Genomic DNA, 20428 nt, shown 5'->3' with positions numbered 1-20428 from the left:
AATTAATCATCATTATAATGAATAATAAACAGTCAATGTTTCAGCCGTTGAGCATTTGGGTTTGTTTGTTCATCTCAGTATGTGATACAGATATTATATTTACTCACAATCCCACACTCATCCAAGCATAAGGTACGAACATGAGCACATTCCCTTCAATCTCATGAAAAGTGGGTCAGCTCATAATTAATGCCATTTTTGACAAAACCATATGATCACGTTTGATTCATTGTTTGAAGTATTAAGGAGCCTGAAGGAGAATTTATCACGGTTAATTAGCAGGATGAAGGCAGCGCTTGTGTGGGAATAGAGATGCATCAGTTTCGATCATTAAACACGGTCAGTAATTCCCTCTGAATGCCTGCAGGATCCTCACGTTCAGACAGAGATGAAGAGAGTTTCCTCCTCCTCGAACTCAGTAGTTCGTCTGTAGAAGAGATTGTTTCATTCTTTCAAAAATAATTTTACGTTCTACACAATATGATCACACAGGAAATCGACATGCTGCTCCCGAACGTTCAGGTACCCTGAAATCAACCCGCTCTGCCGAGTCACTGACAAGTGCCATCTCCCATCAGTCATCTTTGCAACAATTCAAAAGTGTTTATCTTCTCCTGTGGTGGGACTGACAGTGTTGTGTGAGCAGTCTCAGAGAACAAGAAAGTAATTGATTTCACATAAATCAAAGATGAGTGTGATTCAGAGGTTGAATTTTCCCTCTAAGATGACATTTTTACTCCACTGACAGTTAGGTTTAGGGTTGGGCTTTGGGTTAGTGTGTTCACTCTTCACTGTATTACATAATTTACAACTAAAAATACAACTCACTTTTGGCACCCATCTTGGAACATTTCACCTCAACAATACTTTCAGCTTTGGTCAGTGTTGCGACACAAACCGATTTCAGCTGAGAAACTTTTGACTTCACTGTGACAGACTTCTTGAAATATCTTATCAATATTGTGGTCCAGAGAAGAGAAAGACTGTAAATGTTAAATGCATTACACTAGTACTTTTATGAGTGCACTGGCATATACAGTAGATGACCTCAAACTAAAACATATGAACTAAATGACACAAAACTCAAATCTCATGGGGACTTTCATCAGACTGTAAGTGACTGTAACACACAGCATTGGTTACTCTAATGACTAAGACATAACTTTAAACTTGATGCATCATATTATAAAATGGCTCATGTGGCATGATGGATCTTTAGTTCAATCATTCCCAATGTGCAGGAACTTTCACTTGTTTAATGTAGAGTTCAGTGAATTTATTTAATTAAAAACAGAGAAGCGGCCTTCAGAGAAATAATATGAGCATTCTTGGGAAAATGTTTAATGAAATAAGCGCTTAGACAGCATATGTAAGTGTTAAATCCCACATGTGCAGTGTCAGATATCGTACGGATGCATTATGACGTTTATGTGTGTGTGTGTGTGTGTGTGTGTGTGTGTGCTGCCCACAGGCTACAGTGTTACTTTAAATCAGTATTTTATGAGCGCTGCATTATTTATGACCCAGAAGAAGGTCGGCTGTGCTGTGAGACATGTCTCTGACCGCTGCATAACTCATGTGTCATTGCGCAGAGGCCGACTGATTAAAAATACACCGCTGGAGTCACAGAGCTTACCCAGAATGACACTGTCTGTGTGTCTCTCAGCTTTCACTTCGGTCTGTATTCATTTACATTCACATTTATTCATTTAGCAGATGCTTTTATCCTACACGAGTTACAAATGAGGAATACAGCAAAAGCGATTCATCCTACAGAGGCAATAACATGAGAAGTGCAATACAAAGTGTCAAATTGCTCACAAGCACAAATAGGGATGAAGGTGAAAAACAGTGGTGAAATTTTCTAGGAAGAAAGAAGACAGTTAGTTTTAGCAGGATATGGTCTTCTTCTCAAAGCACACCAATGGTCAGTTTACTTTCAGTGCTATTGGACAGTATTTGGACACTTGTGGACATTTAATTCACAATTCTCACTGTGTGAATGTTATTTCATTAGATAATAAAATTTGAACTTTTCTGAGTGATTTTTTTCTCAATGAATTTAAATGAACTGATTTTCAGTGGATGTATATAGTTCACACAGGTGTCCTAACAGAGGAACTTCAGGTGGAGTTCAGCACATTACAATCAACACACTGACAAACACAAATTGTCTTCATCTATTTCATTATTTGATATTTTATTATCTAATGCAGGGTTTCTCAACAACTGGGCCGTGACCCAAAAGTGGGTCGTGGACCATTGTCTGCTGGGTCGCAAGATCTTTTCTGTCATGAGAACAAATTACCAATTAGAAGGATAGAACTGTACATTTGCAATGTTTGGGGCAACAGTGACCTCTATTGTCCAATCGTGTTGATATCTCCAGGTTTACATAAACAACCGTAAGAGGCTGCATTTCTCTGATGTTAATTATTAGCTGTCCAATCACAATAATCCATCAATGCTATGAATCGTTCTTTTGGACATGGTCTCTTTATGTAGCTCTTTATCTCCATGCAGTACCGTGCTAGTCTGAATGCAATCCAATATCTGGAAATCATAATTTCAGAGCGGCAGTCCCAAGTAGGGTTGCCACCCGTCCCGTAAAATAAGGGATCGTCCCATATTTAAAGATGAAACGATGTGTCCCATATCGAATCAATATGGGATGCGATGTGTCCCATATTTAAGCTGGTCTGATGGCGTCATAGTGAAATCGTTCAAGATAATTAATTTAACCTTGATATTTGTTGGAAATTATGCCTACGGTGCCTAAGGGTGCTTTCACACTGGCAGTTTAGTTCAAAACAGAGCACGGTTCGCATGAAAAATTGGTAATGTGATGCTGTCATGCAAACCGGGGAGTGCACCGCGGTACCGAACCCGAGACTACCTGTTGGAGGTTGTCTGTGTTCGGTTGCAATGGAACTGTAGCGTGATTCGCGTGAATGTGAAAGCAACTCGGCCTCGGGTGCGCACTCATTCAGGAAGTAAAGTAACCTGCGCATGCGTTTTAGCTGATGACGACATCATTAGCTTCGACTAATAAATATAGGGTATAATAGGAGATGACAGTGGTGATAACTTCACCTTGGACACGAGCGTGAGTAAGCGTGCAGTGTAAACAAGATGCAAATGAATTTCTTGCAATCAGCTGTCTCCTCAAAAAACGCTGTTTGCGAGCAGCAGCAAGCCGCCTTCCCCTGGACATCTGATGAGTTACGCCATGAAGCGCACATATACACAGTTGTCGTTCACTCTGCTGTGCATAATGGCATCAAAATAACAAAAAAACTAAAAGTATGATGAGTCACGTTGTGTTCTCCATGCGTGTTTGTGATGACGTAAGATGAACGCAAATGGACCGGGGTTTGATAGAATCAAGTGAGTGTGAAACCAGACCAGCGCTGCGGGGCACCAGGAACAATCGCACTCGGAATCAGACCACAGCAAACGTGCCCAGTGTGAAAGCCCCCTAACGGACCATCTGAAAAGTCCTCACATTGTGCTAAAATGTGCTAAAACTGTGGGACCGTCTGAAAACTTCAGCAGACGCACCAAAGCTGCAAATATTGGGCTACAGATATAAGGCCGTTATTTTAAAAGCATATAAACATAACTAGATTAATAAAGTACCTATTAATTAATGTAATTATTCTGCCAAACTTGTCATGTGTGATTGGCATTTAAAGTGGGTTGCAGTGGGCAAAAGGTTGAGAAAACCTGATCTAATGCAATGTCATTCAGACAATTTTAAGTGTGACTCAAGTGAGCAAGTGAAGCCCTCACTGACTCTCAGATGCTGTTTCTGTTCATTCGTCCCTTTTTTCAGCTTTTGTTACCTTTATGCACCATTCTAATGTTCAAATGACAAATTATACAAATGCGATGTACAAAGACAATAGTTACAATAAACCAACTAACTGTTTATGGATGATAAACCAAAGTGATACAGACGTGTCTGACTCTAAAATGCCATCAAAAAAACAGAACAACATCTAATCTTCATGTGAGCCCTGAGAGCCTCCAGTAAAATCCTACAGACATCCAGGACTAAATCTGACCAGTCCATTGATTTCTCTAAAAATGCAGTCAATGGCCAATAAAACCTGCTAATGGACGGCAGTAGTGACATCGTTCCAGTATTAAATTGATCAGTGTTGCATTAAGAAATTAAGTTAACTTTATTAACAAATGTATCTCAGTCTAGTTGCAGAATTATCTTTTATTCATCACATTTTCATCAATAGTTTTTTTAATTAAATGTTATTGTTATGGTGCATCTTTTTCATCTCACCTTTGCTATTGTTGACAAAATCAAAAATCTCTTTGTCAACAAAGAGTTTTGTCAGTAATTTTGTTGACGAGATTAACACTGGTCTGTTCACTCGGTGGCCATCTTTGCAACGTCCACTGGGTAGCTGTGTTTCTTAACAGTCATACAAGTTCAGCTCCATCTACTTGAATGGAGAGAGTTAAGTCTAAAAATGTTTGTCAAGATTATGTTTTATAAACATAATATTAATATTAACATAATATTTCAGCAAAATAATATAACAACAATGGAAAACCATGAACAAAACTATGCAGTGTTACAAAGTCTACATGAAATACAGGTTACGTTTTTTACTATGTTGCCACATAGTAATTTCATAGTAATCTGGGTCCTGAAGCCAAACCAGTTGAGAACAACTGATCTAGAGTAAACGAAACACCTCGATCGAGAAGGCAATTGACTGTTTTTACCGTAATGGCAGGAGCTGATATCTCATGATACCAGCAGATGACATCTTTTGACCTCTAACCTCTGATATTGTATTTCATTTGAATATCCCTTTAAAAGTAGAATTTCAGATTTCATCTGAAAGAATGTTTCTCTCTGAAGTCAAACTTTAATATCTGCTGCTCTTAATGAGGGAATCTAATGAGCCATTGAGGTGGAACGCCCATTACCTGTGAGGTTAATCACTTATTACAACATCATTATACATGCATATAAGCACCAGATGATTTCTCTGTTTGTGTTGGATTGACCTCTACAGTGTAAACTGACCATAACATAAGAGAGAGAGAGAGAGAGAAAGAAGACTTTAAGAACAAACACACACTTTCTATCCCTGATGTTCATCATACACAGCATACGCAGTGTTCATGATCTAACCAATGCTTCTCTATTCCTAAACAACTGCTGAACATCGGAAATAATCAGATGTTAGAGCTTTTATATAATGGCACCAAACAGAAGTGCAGAAAATATAAATAAAATAAATAAATAAAAAATACTGTTTTCAAACAGGTCACATCTGCTATTGGTCTGCCACTCACAACTTTGGATGAATCAATGTTGCTGTGCTTTGGGCTGGTTGCACCGCTCAAACTGTATTTCATAATAATCAGAATACTGCAGATATTATCAAATTTAAGTGAATTAGGCTACCCTGAGATGCTCTAAATAAACTTTGAATTTTATGATAAGTTGCTTTAGTATTTATGGTCAGATTTTTACGATAAAAAAAATAAATAAATAAATAAATAAATAAATATATATATATATATATATATATATATATATAATAAACAATTATAAATATTATATGATCTGCTCCATCATTTTGAGTCGTATTGACCTGGAATCACATTTTGAGAATTACCAAAGACTATTTAGTAGAGACGGGCCACTTCTATTAAAATTAATGGGAGAGGGGCCTGGGTAGCTCAGTGGTAAAATACGCTGGCTACCACCCCTGGAGTCCGCTAGTTCGCTAGTTTGAATCCCAGGGCATGCTGAGTGACTCCAGCCAGGTCTCCTAAGCAACCAAATTGGCCCGGTTGCTAGGGAGGGTAGAGTCACATGGGGTAACCTCCTCGTGGTTGCTATAATGTGATTTGTTCTCGGTGGGGCGCATGGTGAATTTAGCGTGGTTGCCGCGGTGGATGGTGTGAAGCCTCCACACGCGCTATGTCTCCGTGGCAACGCGCTCAACAAGCCACGTGATAAGATGCACGGGTTGACTGTCTCAGACGCGGAGGCAACTGGGATTCGTCCTCCACCATCCGGACTGAGGCAAATCACTATGCGACCACGAGGACTTAGAGCGCATTGGGAATTGGGCATTCCAAATTGGGAGAAAAAGGGGAAAAATTTAAGATCATAAAAATAACATTTATAGTTTGAATTTAATGATAAAATTTACATCATTTGAAAGCTGAGGCTTAAATTTTTGTTTTGTTTTTGATGATACACAACAGTCCAAAAAAATGTTAGACCAAAATTCCAGTGTTTTGAATTATGACTCATTTTGATCGAGTGGGTCACAGATATGTGTCCACGCCCCCTTTTCAAACTCTCCATGCCTCACAGATTGAGAACCATTGGATTATTATATTACTCAGAGACAAACTGCAGTCTTGCATCACTGCTGTCATTTGTTTTGATGAGTGTCTGTATAATACACCACACACAATTCTATTCTCTCTCTCTCTCTCTGACTCTAAAGGAATGAGATGTTATTGATTGTAGTAGAGTCAGTGTTGGCCTGATTACTGTAAATGGACTGTTATCCCAACCGCCAAATCAAATCCACCCAAACCAGCTCATTATACAAACAACAATTATATCTCAATGAGAGAGCGACCACAATACATGTAATTACTGAATGGACAGATTCACTCAAATTCAGCCTAATCAACTGAACCTCAGAACAAAAATTTGCAACTACAAGATAAACTTCTAAATGTCTTAAAAAACAAGAGAAATCATATCAACATCTAAAATGACAAGAGACCATCTGTACATCAAAATCTGCTAGAGAAACCATCTGAATATCTAAAATGACAAAAGAAACCATCTGAACATATTTTTTGTTATTAACAATTTTATTGATTCCAAATAACATAATAGAATATATATATATATATATATATATATATATATATATATATATATATATATATATATATATATATATATATATATTTGGAATCACATTATATAAATTTGCAACCCTTCCACCCGAAACTTAACCCCCCACCCAACACAAACAGATATCCCAGTGGTCAAATGCCAATTGACAAAGACACACAAACAGACAATAAAACAGTAGAAAATATTTTGAAAAATATATATCTTTAAAAAAAAAAAAAACATAAAAAGTATACGTTCAAAAACAAAAAACAAATAGGCTACAACACACACATTTAAAACAACACATCTCCCTCCACTGCCCCTCCCTGTGAGCCTTCTAAAAAGGCTAAATAGCTGCCCCACTTCTTATTGAATAAATCCATGTTGCCTAGCATTCTATGTGACAAATCTTCAAATGTCGCTACCCTGCCCATCTCTGCATACAACTCACGAAACGAGAGGCACTCCAGCTGACTTCCTACCTCTAAGGATGACCTGTCTGCCTATCATAACACCGGCCAGGATCCAATTCTTCATGTACTTATCCCCTACATCAATGACCGCCCCATCACCTAAAATACAGAGTCTGGGGCAAAATGAGATTTGAGTAATACGTCACACATAAAACTCTGAACCTTCAACCAAAATTCTTGTATCTTAATACACCACCAAAAAACATGGGTTGTGTCTCCATCATCTGATTGGCATCACCAGCAGGTGGGTGTGTCTTTAAGACCAAGCCTATACAATCTAGAGGGGGTCCAATAGAATCGATGTAAAATCTTGAATTGCATAAGGCGCACCCTTGCATCTCTAGATGTAGACTTGATGTTTTTTAGAATCCTAGCCCACACTCCCTCCTCCAATACAAAGTTTAGATCTTTCTCCCATAATCTCTTGATAGAAGTTAAAGCTCCGTCCCCCAGATTCTGAATTAACAGGAGTAATACACTAATGCCTCATGACCTTTTCCAAAAGCAGTAATCACCACTCCCGGAGTATCTGCTGCTTTAGGGGGGTGTATGCTACCCCTAAAAATGTATTGCTAAAGTGCAGCATAATTTATTTGCGGTGTATGGAAGTTTGTTCCCGCACTTGTCATCCCATGTGATCCTTAGTTTCAGTTGACCACGTGACTAGCCTTGTTGTGCTAAGTAGCATTAAGGCGTGTCCAGTGCCAGGTAAGATATTTAAACCGCTGGATCCATAGTCATTCAGGAGAAGCGATCTATCTACAGGAGTCTGCAGTTGCGTGTAAGTGTGTTTATTTCATTGTTTTACTTTGTTGTAGAGTGGTATTCATTGCTAGACTTGTGCTGTTTGTTTAATGTCTTGAACTTTTGCTGTTTGTTCACTGTCTTGAACATCCATGAAGCTGACTCACTGTCTGTCTTCAAAAAATTACTAAAAACACATTTTTTCCATGAGCACTTAACCAGTCATTAAAAAAAAAAAAATCCTGTTGCACTTTTTTCTGTTTTGAATACTATTCTGATGCTAGTGAAACTTTGTAATACAGCACTTTTCATACCACTGTCTCCTTAAGATGATTCGCTTATGTTTTCCTCTTTTGTAAGTCGCTTTGGATAAAAGTGTCTGCCAAATGAATAAATGTAAATGTATAAAAAAGCCCTGATCATCAGCGTTAGGTGTGTAAATATTGGCCAAAATCAACCTTTGCCCCTGAATTTCCATTAAAACAATAATGACTCTTCCTAATTGATCTTTAATCTGTTTGAGACATTTGAATTGTAGATGTTTACTTATCAATATAATGACTCCCCTGCTCTTACTTGAGCCAGCACTAAAGAAAACATGTCCATCCCATATCTTTCCAAATGTTTCAGCTTCCTGCGGTGAAAGATACGTTTCCTGAAGAAACACTATATCATATTTTTTACGCTTAAGAAAAGAAATAACCTTCCTTCTTTTTATGGGTGCCCCAACCCATTCACATTCCACGTGGAGAGAGACAATTCACTCATATTACCATCTGATATTTTGACCTATTAGGAAAATAGATTGTGTGTCAAAAATACAATTATAAACACCACATTCCCCTTTAGTGCAACAAACAACCCCCGAACTTCCCCCGGAACAAAAAACAAAAAAAAAAAACTGAAAAAAGAAAAATGTGCGCATTAACCCCGCGCATGACAGCACCAACCGGCATCCATTCCTCTAAACTCAAACAGTCCATGTACGCCTACGAGAGCTCCCGTGACAACTTTGCTGTCAGACTGCTCAAGTCCTGTGCTTCTGTACAAATTTTGTGAGACAGAATTACACAACAGAAAATAATCTATAAAACAAACTCCAGACAGTATGCAGAATAAGCACACAAAAGGTGTAGATTCATCCACATAACTCTTCCGAAGGTGTGTTCGTCCACAAAACAAACTTCAGCCACTAGCGGAATCAGCACAAAAAAAAAAAGAACGTTTAACTTCCTCGGGCAGTTAAACGAATGTTCAGTGACAAGAGTGTAACAAATGCTCTAATCCCTCTAATGATTTGCAAGAAATACTCCACAAAACAAACTCCATCCAACAGGAGGCATAAGCACAAAGAACGTGCAGATTCATCCACAACATAGTCCCGAAGGAGTGTTATTCCACAAAAAAAAAAAAAAATCCGGCCGCTAGGCAGAACCAGCACAAAAAGAAACAAAGAAGGCGCCCAGCTTCTTCGGACGGCCAAGTGAGTGTCCAGTGAGTCAGTTCCACTTGGCTGTATCAAGAGCATCACACAGTAACTTACTCAGTCATTGACTTTATAAAGGACATTGCTTGCTGATGGCATGTAAACATTTTGCTGCCATCTTTAGTATCTAATCTCAATTTGGCCGGGAACATCAGTGCAAAAACGACCTTCCGGTGATGTAAGAGTTTCTTGCATTCCTTGAATCGATCACATTTCTCTCTTGTTGAGTTCACAAAGTCTGGGAACAAGAAATGTTGTGGTTCTTCCAAAAAAGCCTTCCTTTACTCCTCGCCTCGCGTAACGCAAGATCTTTATCGGATGATCTCAGAAATTTGGCCAGAATTGATCAGGGCCTGTCTCGCTCAGCAGATCTCTGATCTGGGACCCTGTGAGCTCGCTCAATTTCCAGCTTATGGCCTGTTATGTCGAGCAGACTCGGGAAGAGCTTGTCTAGGAATTTCACATCTCGGCCTTCTTCTTTCTCTGGATTTCCAACAATTCGGATGTTAGCAGGTTAGCAGCTAATTCCCTCTCCGATGACTCCAGATAATCGATCTGCTTCTCAACATCCGCCACTCTTGTAACCACCTCAGTGAATTTTGTCTCCATGGCAGTGATAGATCGACATATTACAGCAAGATCCTCCAAGTCCGCAATGACCTTCGCCAGCATTGCTGACATGCTCGACAGTTTACGCTGAATCTCTCCTGCCGCACCGTCCAAATTGAGTCCCTGGTCTGCGGCCCTGTCAGGGGAATCAGCATGAGCACGTAAATGTCTTTTAATGTCTCCAGAGCCCTAGGATTTTGAATTCTTTGACATATTTACTTCATAGTACTGTTATGGATCAGGGTGTATTGAATCTCACCGGTTTATGACACAAAAAGTATTAAAAACTAGCAAAGTGCACAGAGCTCGCCATTGACACATCAAACCCTCACATAGTGCCACGCGAGTCCCATCTGAACATATTAAACTATAAGATAAACCATATGAATATCTACAACAAGGGGAACTGAATGTCTAAATCTTCAAGAGTAACCTAAACAAGAAACAACATTAAAACTCAACATCTTAAAATTAAAGCTTGATGAGCAATCATTTGAACGTCTAACCCTACAAGTCAAACCATCAAAACACCTAAAAATACACTGACAAACACCTGAAACATCAAAATAAACCACCTACACATCTAAAATTCAAGAGGAACATAAATGACAAGATAAACCACCTGAATGTCTAAAACCTCCAGACAAACTATCTAAACATCTAAAACATTAAGAAAAACACTTGAACATCATAATGACAAGACGGAGATGTGTGTGTAAATATAAACAAAGATCAGCTTCAAGTAATCATGCAGTCACACACACACACACACACACACACACACACACAAGGGATTGGGTTCTGAAAACTGTCCAGTCGCATCTCTGTCCACTCTGTCCATGTTATTAATGGGATATGATATAGCTATAACACTGTAATAACAAGTAACAAGCAGCAAACTGTTACAGCACTGGCTTTGTTTACTGATCATGCAACAGTATCTGTGATTCAGGAAAGAGTTCAAATATCATTCAAACACACACACACACACACACACAGAGGAAGAAAAGACGCTTGTACCTCAACACACATGAATAATGACCCACGTCGTGCATCTCAGCCGGTCTGAACCAGATGGAGTCTTCCTCTTTACTCATGCGGATGCCATCAAATGAAATGGGCTCCTCGAAGTCTCCATGTCCGGTGCTTTTGTACCACATCAAACTAAGTCCAGTGCTCTGAGCGTGTGTGTAATTTGCACGGATATATCCATAAAATAATGCACATTTAATCCTCACAGGCTCGCCCAACAGAACTTTATACTTCAGGTAGTCCACAGACCAATCCGTACAGCCGTCCACTGTAGATAGAGAAAACACACATGTTATTAATGGGTTGATATATTTATAAAACTGTAATAACATGTAATAGGCACAAAATTGCACTGCTTATGTGTGTGTGTGTGTGTGTGTGCATGTGTGTGTCTGTGTGTGTGTGTGTTTGTGCCTGAATGTCTGGTGTGTGTGCATGTGTGTGTCTGTGTGTTGTGTGTGTGCATGTGTTGTTTGTGTATGTGTTGTGTGTGTGTGTGTCTGTGTGTTGTTTGTGTTTTGTGTGTATGAGTGTGTGTGTGTGTGTGTGTGTGTGTGTGTGTGTGTGTGTGTGTGTGTCTGTGTGTGACAAAAAAAAAATACATCATATCAATAAACTACAAATGAAACCATGGCAACATCATCTGCAATTTTGCTTTCATTGATGTCAAAAAGGTTTTGATAATGTTTAGAAAGACTACTATTCTGTTAAAGTAGTTACTTATGAGTCAGTCCTAAAAATATGTCTATTCAAACGTGTGTAACTTCATTAATGTATTTAGTCTTCATGGACATGTGTTCTTACCAAGTAATGCTTGTTTCTGTTTTCTGTAAGTATTATTACTACTATTACTCTTATTATTGTAAAACAAAAAACAAAAAAATTTTAATTCTCTGTCATTTTTGGTCGGTACTGTTTATATTTATTTTTATTTATTTTTCAGATTAACTTTTTTATTGGTTGCTCCTCAAGCATGACACAACACAACAAAACATTCATGTATACAGAGTCAACCATTATCCCCCTTAAACCCCATTATTTCCTATTACCTCGCAATCTCCAACCCCACCCCGACCCCCAACAAACATCCCTGTATCCCGAGTACACACACAGATAAAAAAATACAAAAATACAAAAATTATAAATATATATATATATATATATATATATATATATATATATATATATATATATATATATATATAATAAATACACACATATGACCCTGCACTCTGACCCCAGCTTAGCTGGGATATGTGGAAAAAAAAAAGAATTTCACTGTATATGTGCAAATTTATAATGTGTGATAAATAAATAAAATTATAAATGTATAATTATAAAACTGTAAGTCCCTCTACACCACCCCTCACCAAGAGCCCTCCAAAAATGCCAAATAGCTGCCCCACTTTTTTTCAAACAACTCCCGGTTGCCTGCCCTTCTATATGACACCTCCTCAAATGCCGCCACCCTGCCCATCTCTGTGCACCACTCCTGGGCGCTCCAGCCAACTTCCATTCCCTAAGGATGACATGTCTGCCATTCATAACAACGGCTAAGACACAATTTTTTATGTGCTTATCCTCTATATAATGACCGCCCCATCGCCTAAATACAGATTCTGGGGCAAAATGAAATCTGAGTGCCCAATATGTCACACATAAAACTCTGAACCCTCAACCAAACTCTTGGATCTTAACACACCACCAAAAAACATGGGTTGTGTCCCCATCTTTTGATTGGCATCGCCAGCAGGTGGGCATGTCTTTAAGACCAAGCCTATACAATCTAGAGGGGGTCCAGTAGAATCGATGTAAAATCTTAAATTGCATAAGGCGCACCCTTGCATCTCTAGATGCAGACTTGATGTTTTTAGAATCCTAGCCCACACTCCCTTCTCCAATACCAAGTTTAAATCTTTCTCCCATAATCTCTTGATAGAAGTTAAAGCTCCGTCCCCCAGACTCTGAATTAACAGGGAGTAATACACTGATGCCTCATGACCTTTTCCAAAAGCAGTAATCACCTCTCCCAGAGTATCTGCCACTTTGGGGTTGGGACAATACAGAGTAGGTGGCGCAGCTGTATATACCTATAGAACTGAGATTTGGGAATCCCAAAATGTTGAACCAAATTTTCAAAGGATCTCAACACTCCACCCTCATATAGGTCACCGTGCATATTAACCTCCCTCACAATCCACTCTGACCAACAGAAACGGGACTTTTTAATACATAACTTTGGGTTCAGCCATATGCTCGAGGAAACATTTAAATAAATGTCTGAATTAAACACCCAGGACACTTTTGTCCATACTGAGTACAAATGTGAGATAACGGGGTGTAACAACTTCTCCGATTAGTTTGATAGAAAGGCTTTGCAATGGCGAAATATGGGCAAGAACTTCCTGTTCAATACAAAACCAGGGAGGGGCTCTCACAGGTGGAAGCGACCAATGAGCCAAATGTCTGAGACCGAATGCATAATAATAAATCAAAATCTTGGGTAGGCCAAGCCCACCTTTGTCAATCAGCCTATGCAACTTATTGAAATGTAATCTGGGACATTTCCCATTCCAAATGAAGGACTTCACTATGCTATCAAATTGTTTGAAATAAGAGAGAGGGACATCTACAGGGAGAGATTGTAGCAGGTAGTTGAATTTTGGAATACAGTTCATTTTAATAACATTAACCTTCCCAATCATCGATAAATGTAATGAAGTCCACCTGCCCACATCGCTCGAAAACCTTTTTATTAAAGGGTCAAAATTAACTCTAACTAAATCACACAAATTTGCTGGGAATAAAATGCCCAAATACTTAATGCCCTGTTTGGGCCACTGGAAAGCCCGGTTGAAAAGCCGTTACCGGACAGTATGCTGTCAGAGCCAAAGCTTTGGATTAAGACCAATTAACTCTGTATCCCGAGAATTTAGAAAATAAATTAATAATTCTGTAGAGGCAAGGCATAGATATAAATATCATCTGCGTAAAGCAAAAGCTTATGCGCCACACCTCCCGCCATCACCCCTGGAAAATTGTCTTCCTTTCTTATCGTGGCTGCTAATGGTTCCAGGGCAAGACAGAACAATATGGGGAAAGAGGGCAAACCTACCGGGTGCCCCTATCCAGAGTAAAATAATCTGAAATTAATCCATTTGTTTGCACAGCCGCTACCGGGTGTCTATAAAGTAACTTAATCCATCCAATAAAAGTATTCGCGAACCCGTATATTTCCAAAATCTTAAAAAGATAATCTCATTCTATCATATCAAACGCCTTTTCGGCGTCAAGTGAGATGGCAGTGACTGGAGTCTGATTATTCACCACAGACCACATGATATTGATGAAATGCCTAATGTTATCTGAAGAGCTGCGGCCCCAAATAAACCCCTCCTGATCTATATGTATAAGAGATGTCATAACTTAATCGGTTAGCCAAACTTTTTGACAATATATATATATATATATATATTATTTTTTTTTTTATTTTCTCCCCTTTTTCTCCTCAATTTGGAATGCCCAATTCCCAATGCGCTCTAAGTCCTCATGGTGGCGTAGTGACTCGCCTCAATCCAGGTGGTGGAGGACGAATCTCAGTTGCCTCCGCGTGTGAGACAGTCAACCCGTGCATCTTATCACGTGGCTTGTTGAGCGCATTACCGCAGAGACATAGCACATGTGGAGGCTTCATGCTATTCTCCGCGGCATCCAAGCACAACTCACATCGTGCCCCACCAAGAGCGAACCACATTATAGCGACCATGAGGAGGTTACCCCATGTGACTCTACCCTCCCTTGCAACCAGGCCAATTTGGTTGCTTAGTGATCTTGCTGGAGTCACTCAGCATGCCCTGGATTCAAACTCATGACTCCAGGGATGGTAGTCAGCGTCTTTACTCGCTGTGCTACCCAGGCCCCCTTTGACAATATTTTAACGTCTAGCTGGATCAGGGAAATTGGACGGTGATCTTTGTCCTTTTTAAGAATCAGACTGATCCGGGCTTGTGTCATGGTTGGCGGAAGCTTTCCATTCTTTAATGATTCCGTATAAACTTCTAGAAAAATTGGAGCTAGTTCTGTAGAATAAGATCTAAAAAATTCAGCATCAAAGCCATCTGGCCCTGGAGCCTTGCATATAGGCAAGGCCTTAATTACCTCGCCAAGCTCCTCCAAGGTTATCTCAGAATCAAGAGAATTTTTTTGCTCAGTCGTCAGTTTAGGGAGTTCTAAAGGTTCTACAATGTTTTTAATATCTTCATCAGTAAACAAAGATGTGGAAATATAGACATCAAGGTAGAATTCTTTAAAAGCATCATTAATATCAATGGCCGAGGTAAATATTTTACCACCAGCAGATTTCACTGAGGAAATTGTAGAAAAAGACTCTCTCTCTGTTTTATATATCTAGCCAGAAGCTTCCCTGCTTTGTCCCCTGACTCAAAGTATGACTGTTTTGCCCTGAATAGCCAAAACTCCACCTTCCGTGACAAAATAGTATTATATCTGTATTTCAATTGGGTCAATTTTCTGAGGCCATTAGACGACATTCAGCACTTCAGCTCTTCCTCTGCACTTTTAATATTCCCTTCCAACTCTGCGAGTTCTCGTGCTTTGGATTTTTTGGTGAATGAGGCATAATGTATGATCCGGCCCCTAAAAACCACCTTAAGTGCCTCGCAAGCCACGCCCACAGAGGATACTGAGGACCAGTTGGTCTCCATATAGACATTAATTTCAGCCTTTAACATTTGTTGGAATTCAGGATTTTGCAAAAGGGATACATTAAAGTGCCAACTATATGATTTCTTTTTCTCCATATGTGGCAACACGTCTAAACACACCAGTGCGTGATCTGAGACTAAGATATTTCCAACTGAGCAATCAACAACAGATGAAATGAGGGATTTGGATATTAAAAAAATAAATCTATTCTAGAATAAATCTTATGGACTGATGAAAAAAATTTATAGTCTCTACCAGATGGGTTCAAATGTCCCCAAATATCTGTAAGACCAAGATTTTTACACATCCTGTGAAGCGTCAGTGTTGCTCTATGGGGCTTACACACTTTTGCTTCACTATGATCAAGGACTGAGTCCATCAAAAGATTAAAGTCTCTTCCCAATATTATATCATGAGGGGTGATAGTGGCTTGCAACATCCCTTCAATATCTATAAAAAGCCCTGATCATCAGCATTAGGTGTGTAACCCCTAAAATACTTTGTCCTTGAATTTCAGCTAAAACAATAATGATTCTTCCTAATTTATCTTTACTCTGTTTGAGACATTGTAAATGTTTCCTTATTAGTGTAATGACTCCCCTGCTCTTACTCGAGCCAGCACTATAAAAAAAATGCCCAACCCATATCTTTCCATCATTTTCAGCTTTCTGCGGAGAAAGGTGCATTTCTTGAAGAAACACTATATCATAATTCTTATGCCTAAGAAGAGAAATAACCTTTACTCTTTTTATGGGGTGCCCCAACCCATTCACATTCCATGTGGAGAGAGACAATCCACTCATATTAACATTTTATATTTTGACATATAAGAAAAAATAGATTGTGTGTCAAAGACAAGATTATAAAGACCAAGGTTAGGGTTAGGATAACAATCAAACCCCGAACATCCCCTAGAACAAAAACAAACAAACAAAAAAACAAAACAGAAAAAAGACAAATGTGCGCATTAACCCTGCGCACGACAGAGCCAACTGCCGTCCGTTCCTCCAAACTCAAACAGTCCATGCACGCCTACGAGAGCCCAGGCGACAACCTCGCCATCGGATTGCTCAAGTCCGGTGTTTCTATACAAATTTTGTGAGACAGAATTACACAGCAAAAGAAAATCTTTAAAACAAACTCTTGCCAATAGGCAGAATAACACAAAGAGCATGTAGTTTTATCAATAAAACTGTCCTGAAGGTGTGTTATTCTACAAAATAAACTCCAGCCGATAGGCGTAACCAGTACAAAAAGAGCACACAGATTCTTCAAACAGTCAAGCGAATGTTCAGTGAGCCGGTCCACTCGGTTGCAACATGAGTGCAAGCAAATGACTTATTCACTCCAATGACTTTGCAAGAAATACTCCACAAAATAAACTCCATCCGATAGGCAGCACAAGCACACACACACACACACAAAAAAAAAAAGAAACAAAACAAAACGTGCAGGTTCCTCAAACTGTCAAGTGAATGTTCAGTAAGCCAGTCCACTCGGCTGCAACATGAGTGCAAGCAAATGACATTGCAATAAATACTCCACAAAATAAACTCCAGCCGATAGGCGGCACACACACAAAAGAAAAAAAAAAAAACAATGTGCAGGTTCCTCAAACTGTCAAGTGGATGTTCAGTGAGCCAGTCCACTCGGCTGCAACATAAGTGCAAGCAAATGACTTACTCAGTCCAATGACTTAGCTAGAATACTCCACAAAATTAACTCCAGCCGATTGGCGGACTAAGCACAAAGAGCATGTAGATTCATCCACAAAACTGTCCCGAAGGTGTGTTGCTCTACAAAATAAACTCCAGCCGCTAGGCAGAACCAGCACAAAAAGAGCACGCAGAATCTTCAAACAGTCTAGAAAATGTTCAGTGGGCCAGTCCAATTGGCTGCAACGTGAGTACCACAAGATGACTTAATCACTCCATTGAATTTATGAAAGACATCGCTTGCTGTGGGCATGTGAATGTTTTACGGCTATCCTTAGCATTTATTCTCAGTTTGGCCGGAATATCAGTGCAAAAGCGACCTTCCGTTGATGTAAAAGTTTCTTGCATTTCTTGAATCGATCACATCTGGGAACAAGAGAATGCTGTGGTTCTTCCAAGAAAGCCCTCCTTTACTCCTCGCCTCACGTAACACAAGATCTTTATCGGATGATCTCAGAAATTTGGCCAGAATTGATCAGGGCCTGTCTCCCTCCACGGATCGCCGAGCCAGAACCCTGTGAGCTTGCTCGCTTTCCAGCATATGGCCTGCTATATCGAGCAGACTCGGAAAGTGCCCATCCAGGAATTCCGCCATATCCTGTCCCTCCACTCCCTCCAGGACTCCCACGATACGGATGTTATTCCGCCGGCTACGGTTTTCCATGTCCCCCAACTTCTCCCAGACATGCTCCAAATCCACCTTGGTTGCTAGAGGATTAGCAGATAATTCCCTCTCTGATGACTCCAGATAATCTATCCGTTTCTCGACATCCCCCACTCTTGTAACCACATCAGTAAATTTCGCCTCCATGGCAGTGATCGATCGACGAATCACAGCAAGATCCTCCAAGTCAGCAACGACCTTTGTCAGCATTGCCGACATGTTCAGCGTCTCTCGCCGCATTTCCCACATCTCTCTGACCAAATCGACTCCTGGACCCGCAGCCTGCTAAGGGGTGTCAGTTTGAGCACGTAAGTGTCTTTTAATGTCTCCAGAGCCCAAGTATTTTAAATTCTTTGACATTTTGTCCTCCTAGAACTGTTATGGAACAGAGTGTATCAAATCTCACCAGTTTAAGTCATAAAAAGTATTTAAACTAGCAAAGTGCGCAGAGCTCGCCATTCACATGTCTGATCCTCACATTGACGTCACGTGACTGATTTATTTTTATTTCTTATATCTCTTAAAATTGTTATAAAAATGTAAATAAAAAAAAAGACACATCAGTTTAATTTGTATAACACTTCATCATACATATGGTTTCAAATCAGCTTTACAGAAGGGTTACCCTTATACCACCAGTAAGAAAACCAATAACTCTTTAAAATAATTCGTTTTTTATTTCCTACTTGACTGATGTCTGAAATCAAACTGCAGATTTAACTGTGTGATTTCACATGAAATAAAAATTGTAGATTCAAAGGCTTCAGATGATTCACACACATTTCGATTATGTTGTTAAAAAGATGTGCTGTTTGTAATGTTACCATACATGAACATCTGAATATTCAGTCAAAATCTCTTGTCTAATATCTGTGGTTGTGTCTGTGTGAAACAGCTGCTGCAGACAGATGCTGAGGCCCACTCAATGTTTTATTTACTAACCCTAACTGAGAAACATGTCACATTATTCATCCAGCACTTTCTCTCTCTCACTGAGTAACAACCCCCCAAAAATAAAACAACGACTCAAACCTCACTGGACAGGAAGTCAAACCCCACCAGACAGGAAGTCCAGTCAAGCTTGACAGGAAGTCAAACCTCACTGGATAGGAAGTCAAACCCCACTAGACAGGTAGTCCAGTCCAGCTGGACAGGAAGTCAAACTTCACTGAACAGGAAGTCAAACCTCACTGGACAGGAAGTAAAACCTCACTGGACAGGAAGTCAAACCCCACTAGACAGGAAGTCCAGTCCAGCTGGATAGGAAGTCAAACCTCACTGGACAGGAGGTTAAACCATGCTGCACAGGAAGTCCATCCAACTGTACAGGAAGTCAGATCTAGTCAAATCTCTATAGAATCACTCAATGAATGACCCAGGGATGGTTACTGGAAACACAGCAACAATCCTTTATGCAAAATCACTCAGAATTAGTGATGGTTGGAGAGTAATGAGAGGAAATGCATCTGCTGTGTGTCAGGTGACAGCACAAAAATCAGAAACATATTAAGTGTTACGTGTCTCTGTTGCCATGGTGACAGGAGGGGGCTTGTTGCCGTGGTAGCATGTATTGGGGGGGTAATTAGGGATCAGTGCAGCATAATAAAGTCCATGATGCCATCCAAAAGTAAAGACGGTTAAAGGTGGACTAAGTCATTTTAATCCAATACACTTTTTGTCAAATTCAACAAATATCCCTTCACAGTCCGCTAGCTGTCCATTCTGTGTGTGCGCTGAAAAAAATCCAGTGTTTGTACACAACCCTTGCTCTGTAAATTGGAAAATAATCAAAGTTTATCGGACCGATCGACACAACACTATTGCGGGTGCGTGAATGTGGGTGGTGGAGCTTCTGAAGGAGCACTGAAGGGAGGGGTGTGTTTCTTTGGCTGTCTTTTGCAGGAATGGCTTACTCCACCTTTAAAACACGATTATCTCCTTCCGTTCTTGTTTATGTCAGAGAATGGAAACACTCTACTTACAAGTGGCACCAATATAACAGTGGTGTGCAGTCAATCCCTTTAACTCATCAGAGAAGGGGTGACATTAAAGGAGACGAGAGAAGTTATTTAA

The 20428-nt window shown here is 39.7% G+C and overlaps 1 protein-coding gene across 1 annotated transcript in view; it reads right to left on the bottom strand.

The window, feature by feature from the left end:
- The window catches only part of LOC127426481 (interleukin-1 receptor accessory protein-like 1-B), a 395093-nt gene that overhangs the window by 220630 nt on the left and 154035 nt on the right, over positions 1-20428 (bottom strand). The window contains exon 3 of the mRNA XM_051673334.1: positions 11240-11519. Within this exon, the coding sequence (XP_051529294.1) occupies positions 11240-11519 (280 nt within the window). The remainder of the gene's footprint in view (positions 1-11239; positions 11520-20428) is intronic.

Source organism: Myxocyprinus asiaticus, chromosome 35 (assembly GCF_019703515.2).
Source record: "Myxocyprinus asiaticus isolate MX2 ecotype Aquarium Trade chromosome 35, UBuf_Myxa_2, whole genome shotgun sequence".
Taxonomy (NCBI): domain Eukaryota; kingdom Metazoa; phylum Chordata; class Actinopteri; order Cypriniformes; family Catostomidae; genus Myxocyprinus; species Myxocyprinus asiaticus.
This window is presented reverse-complemented; position numbering and strand designations above follow the sequence as displayed.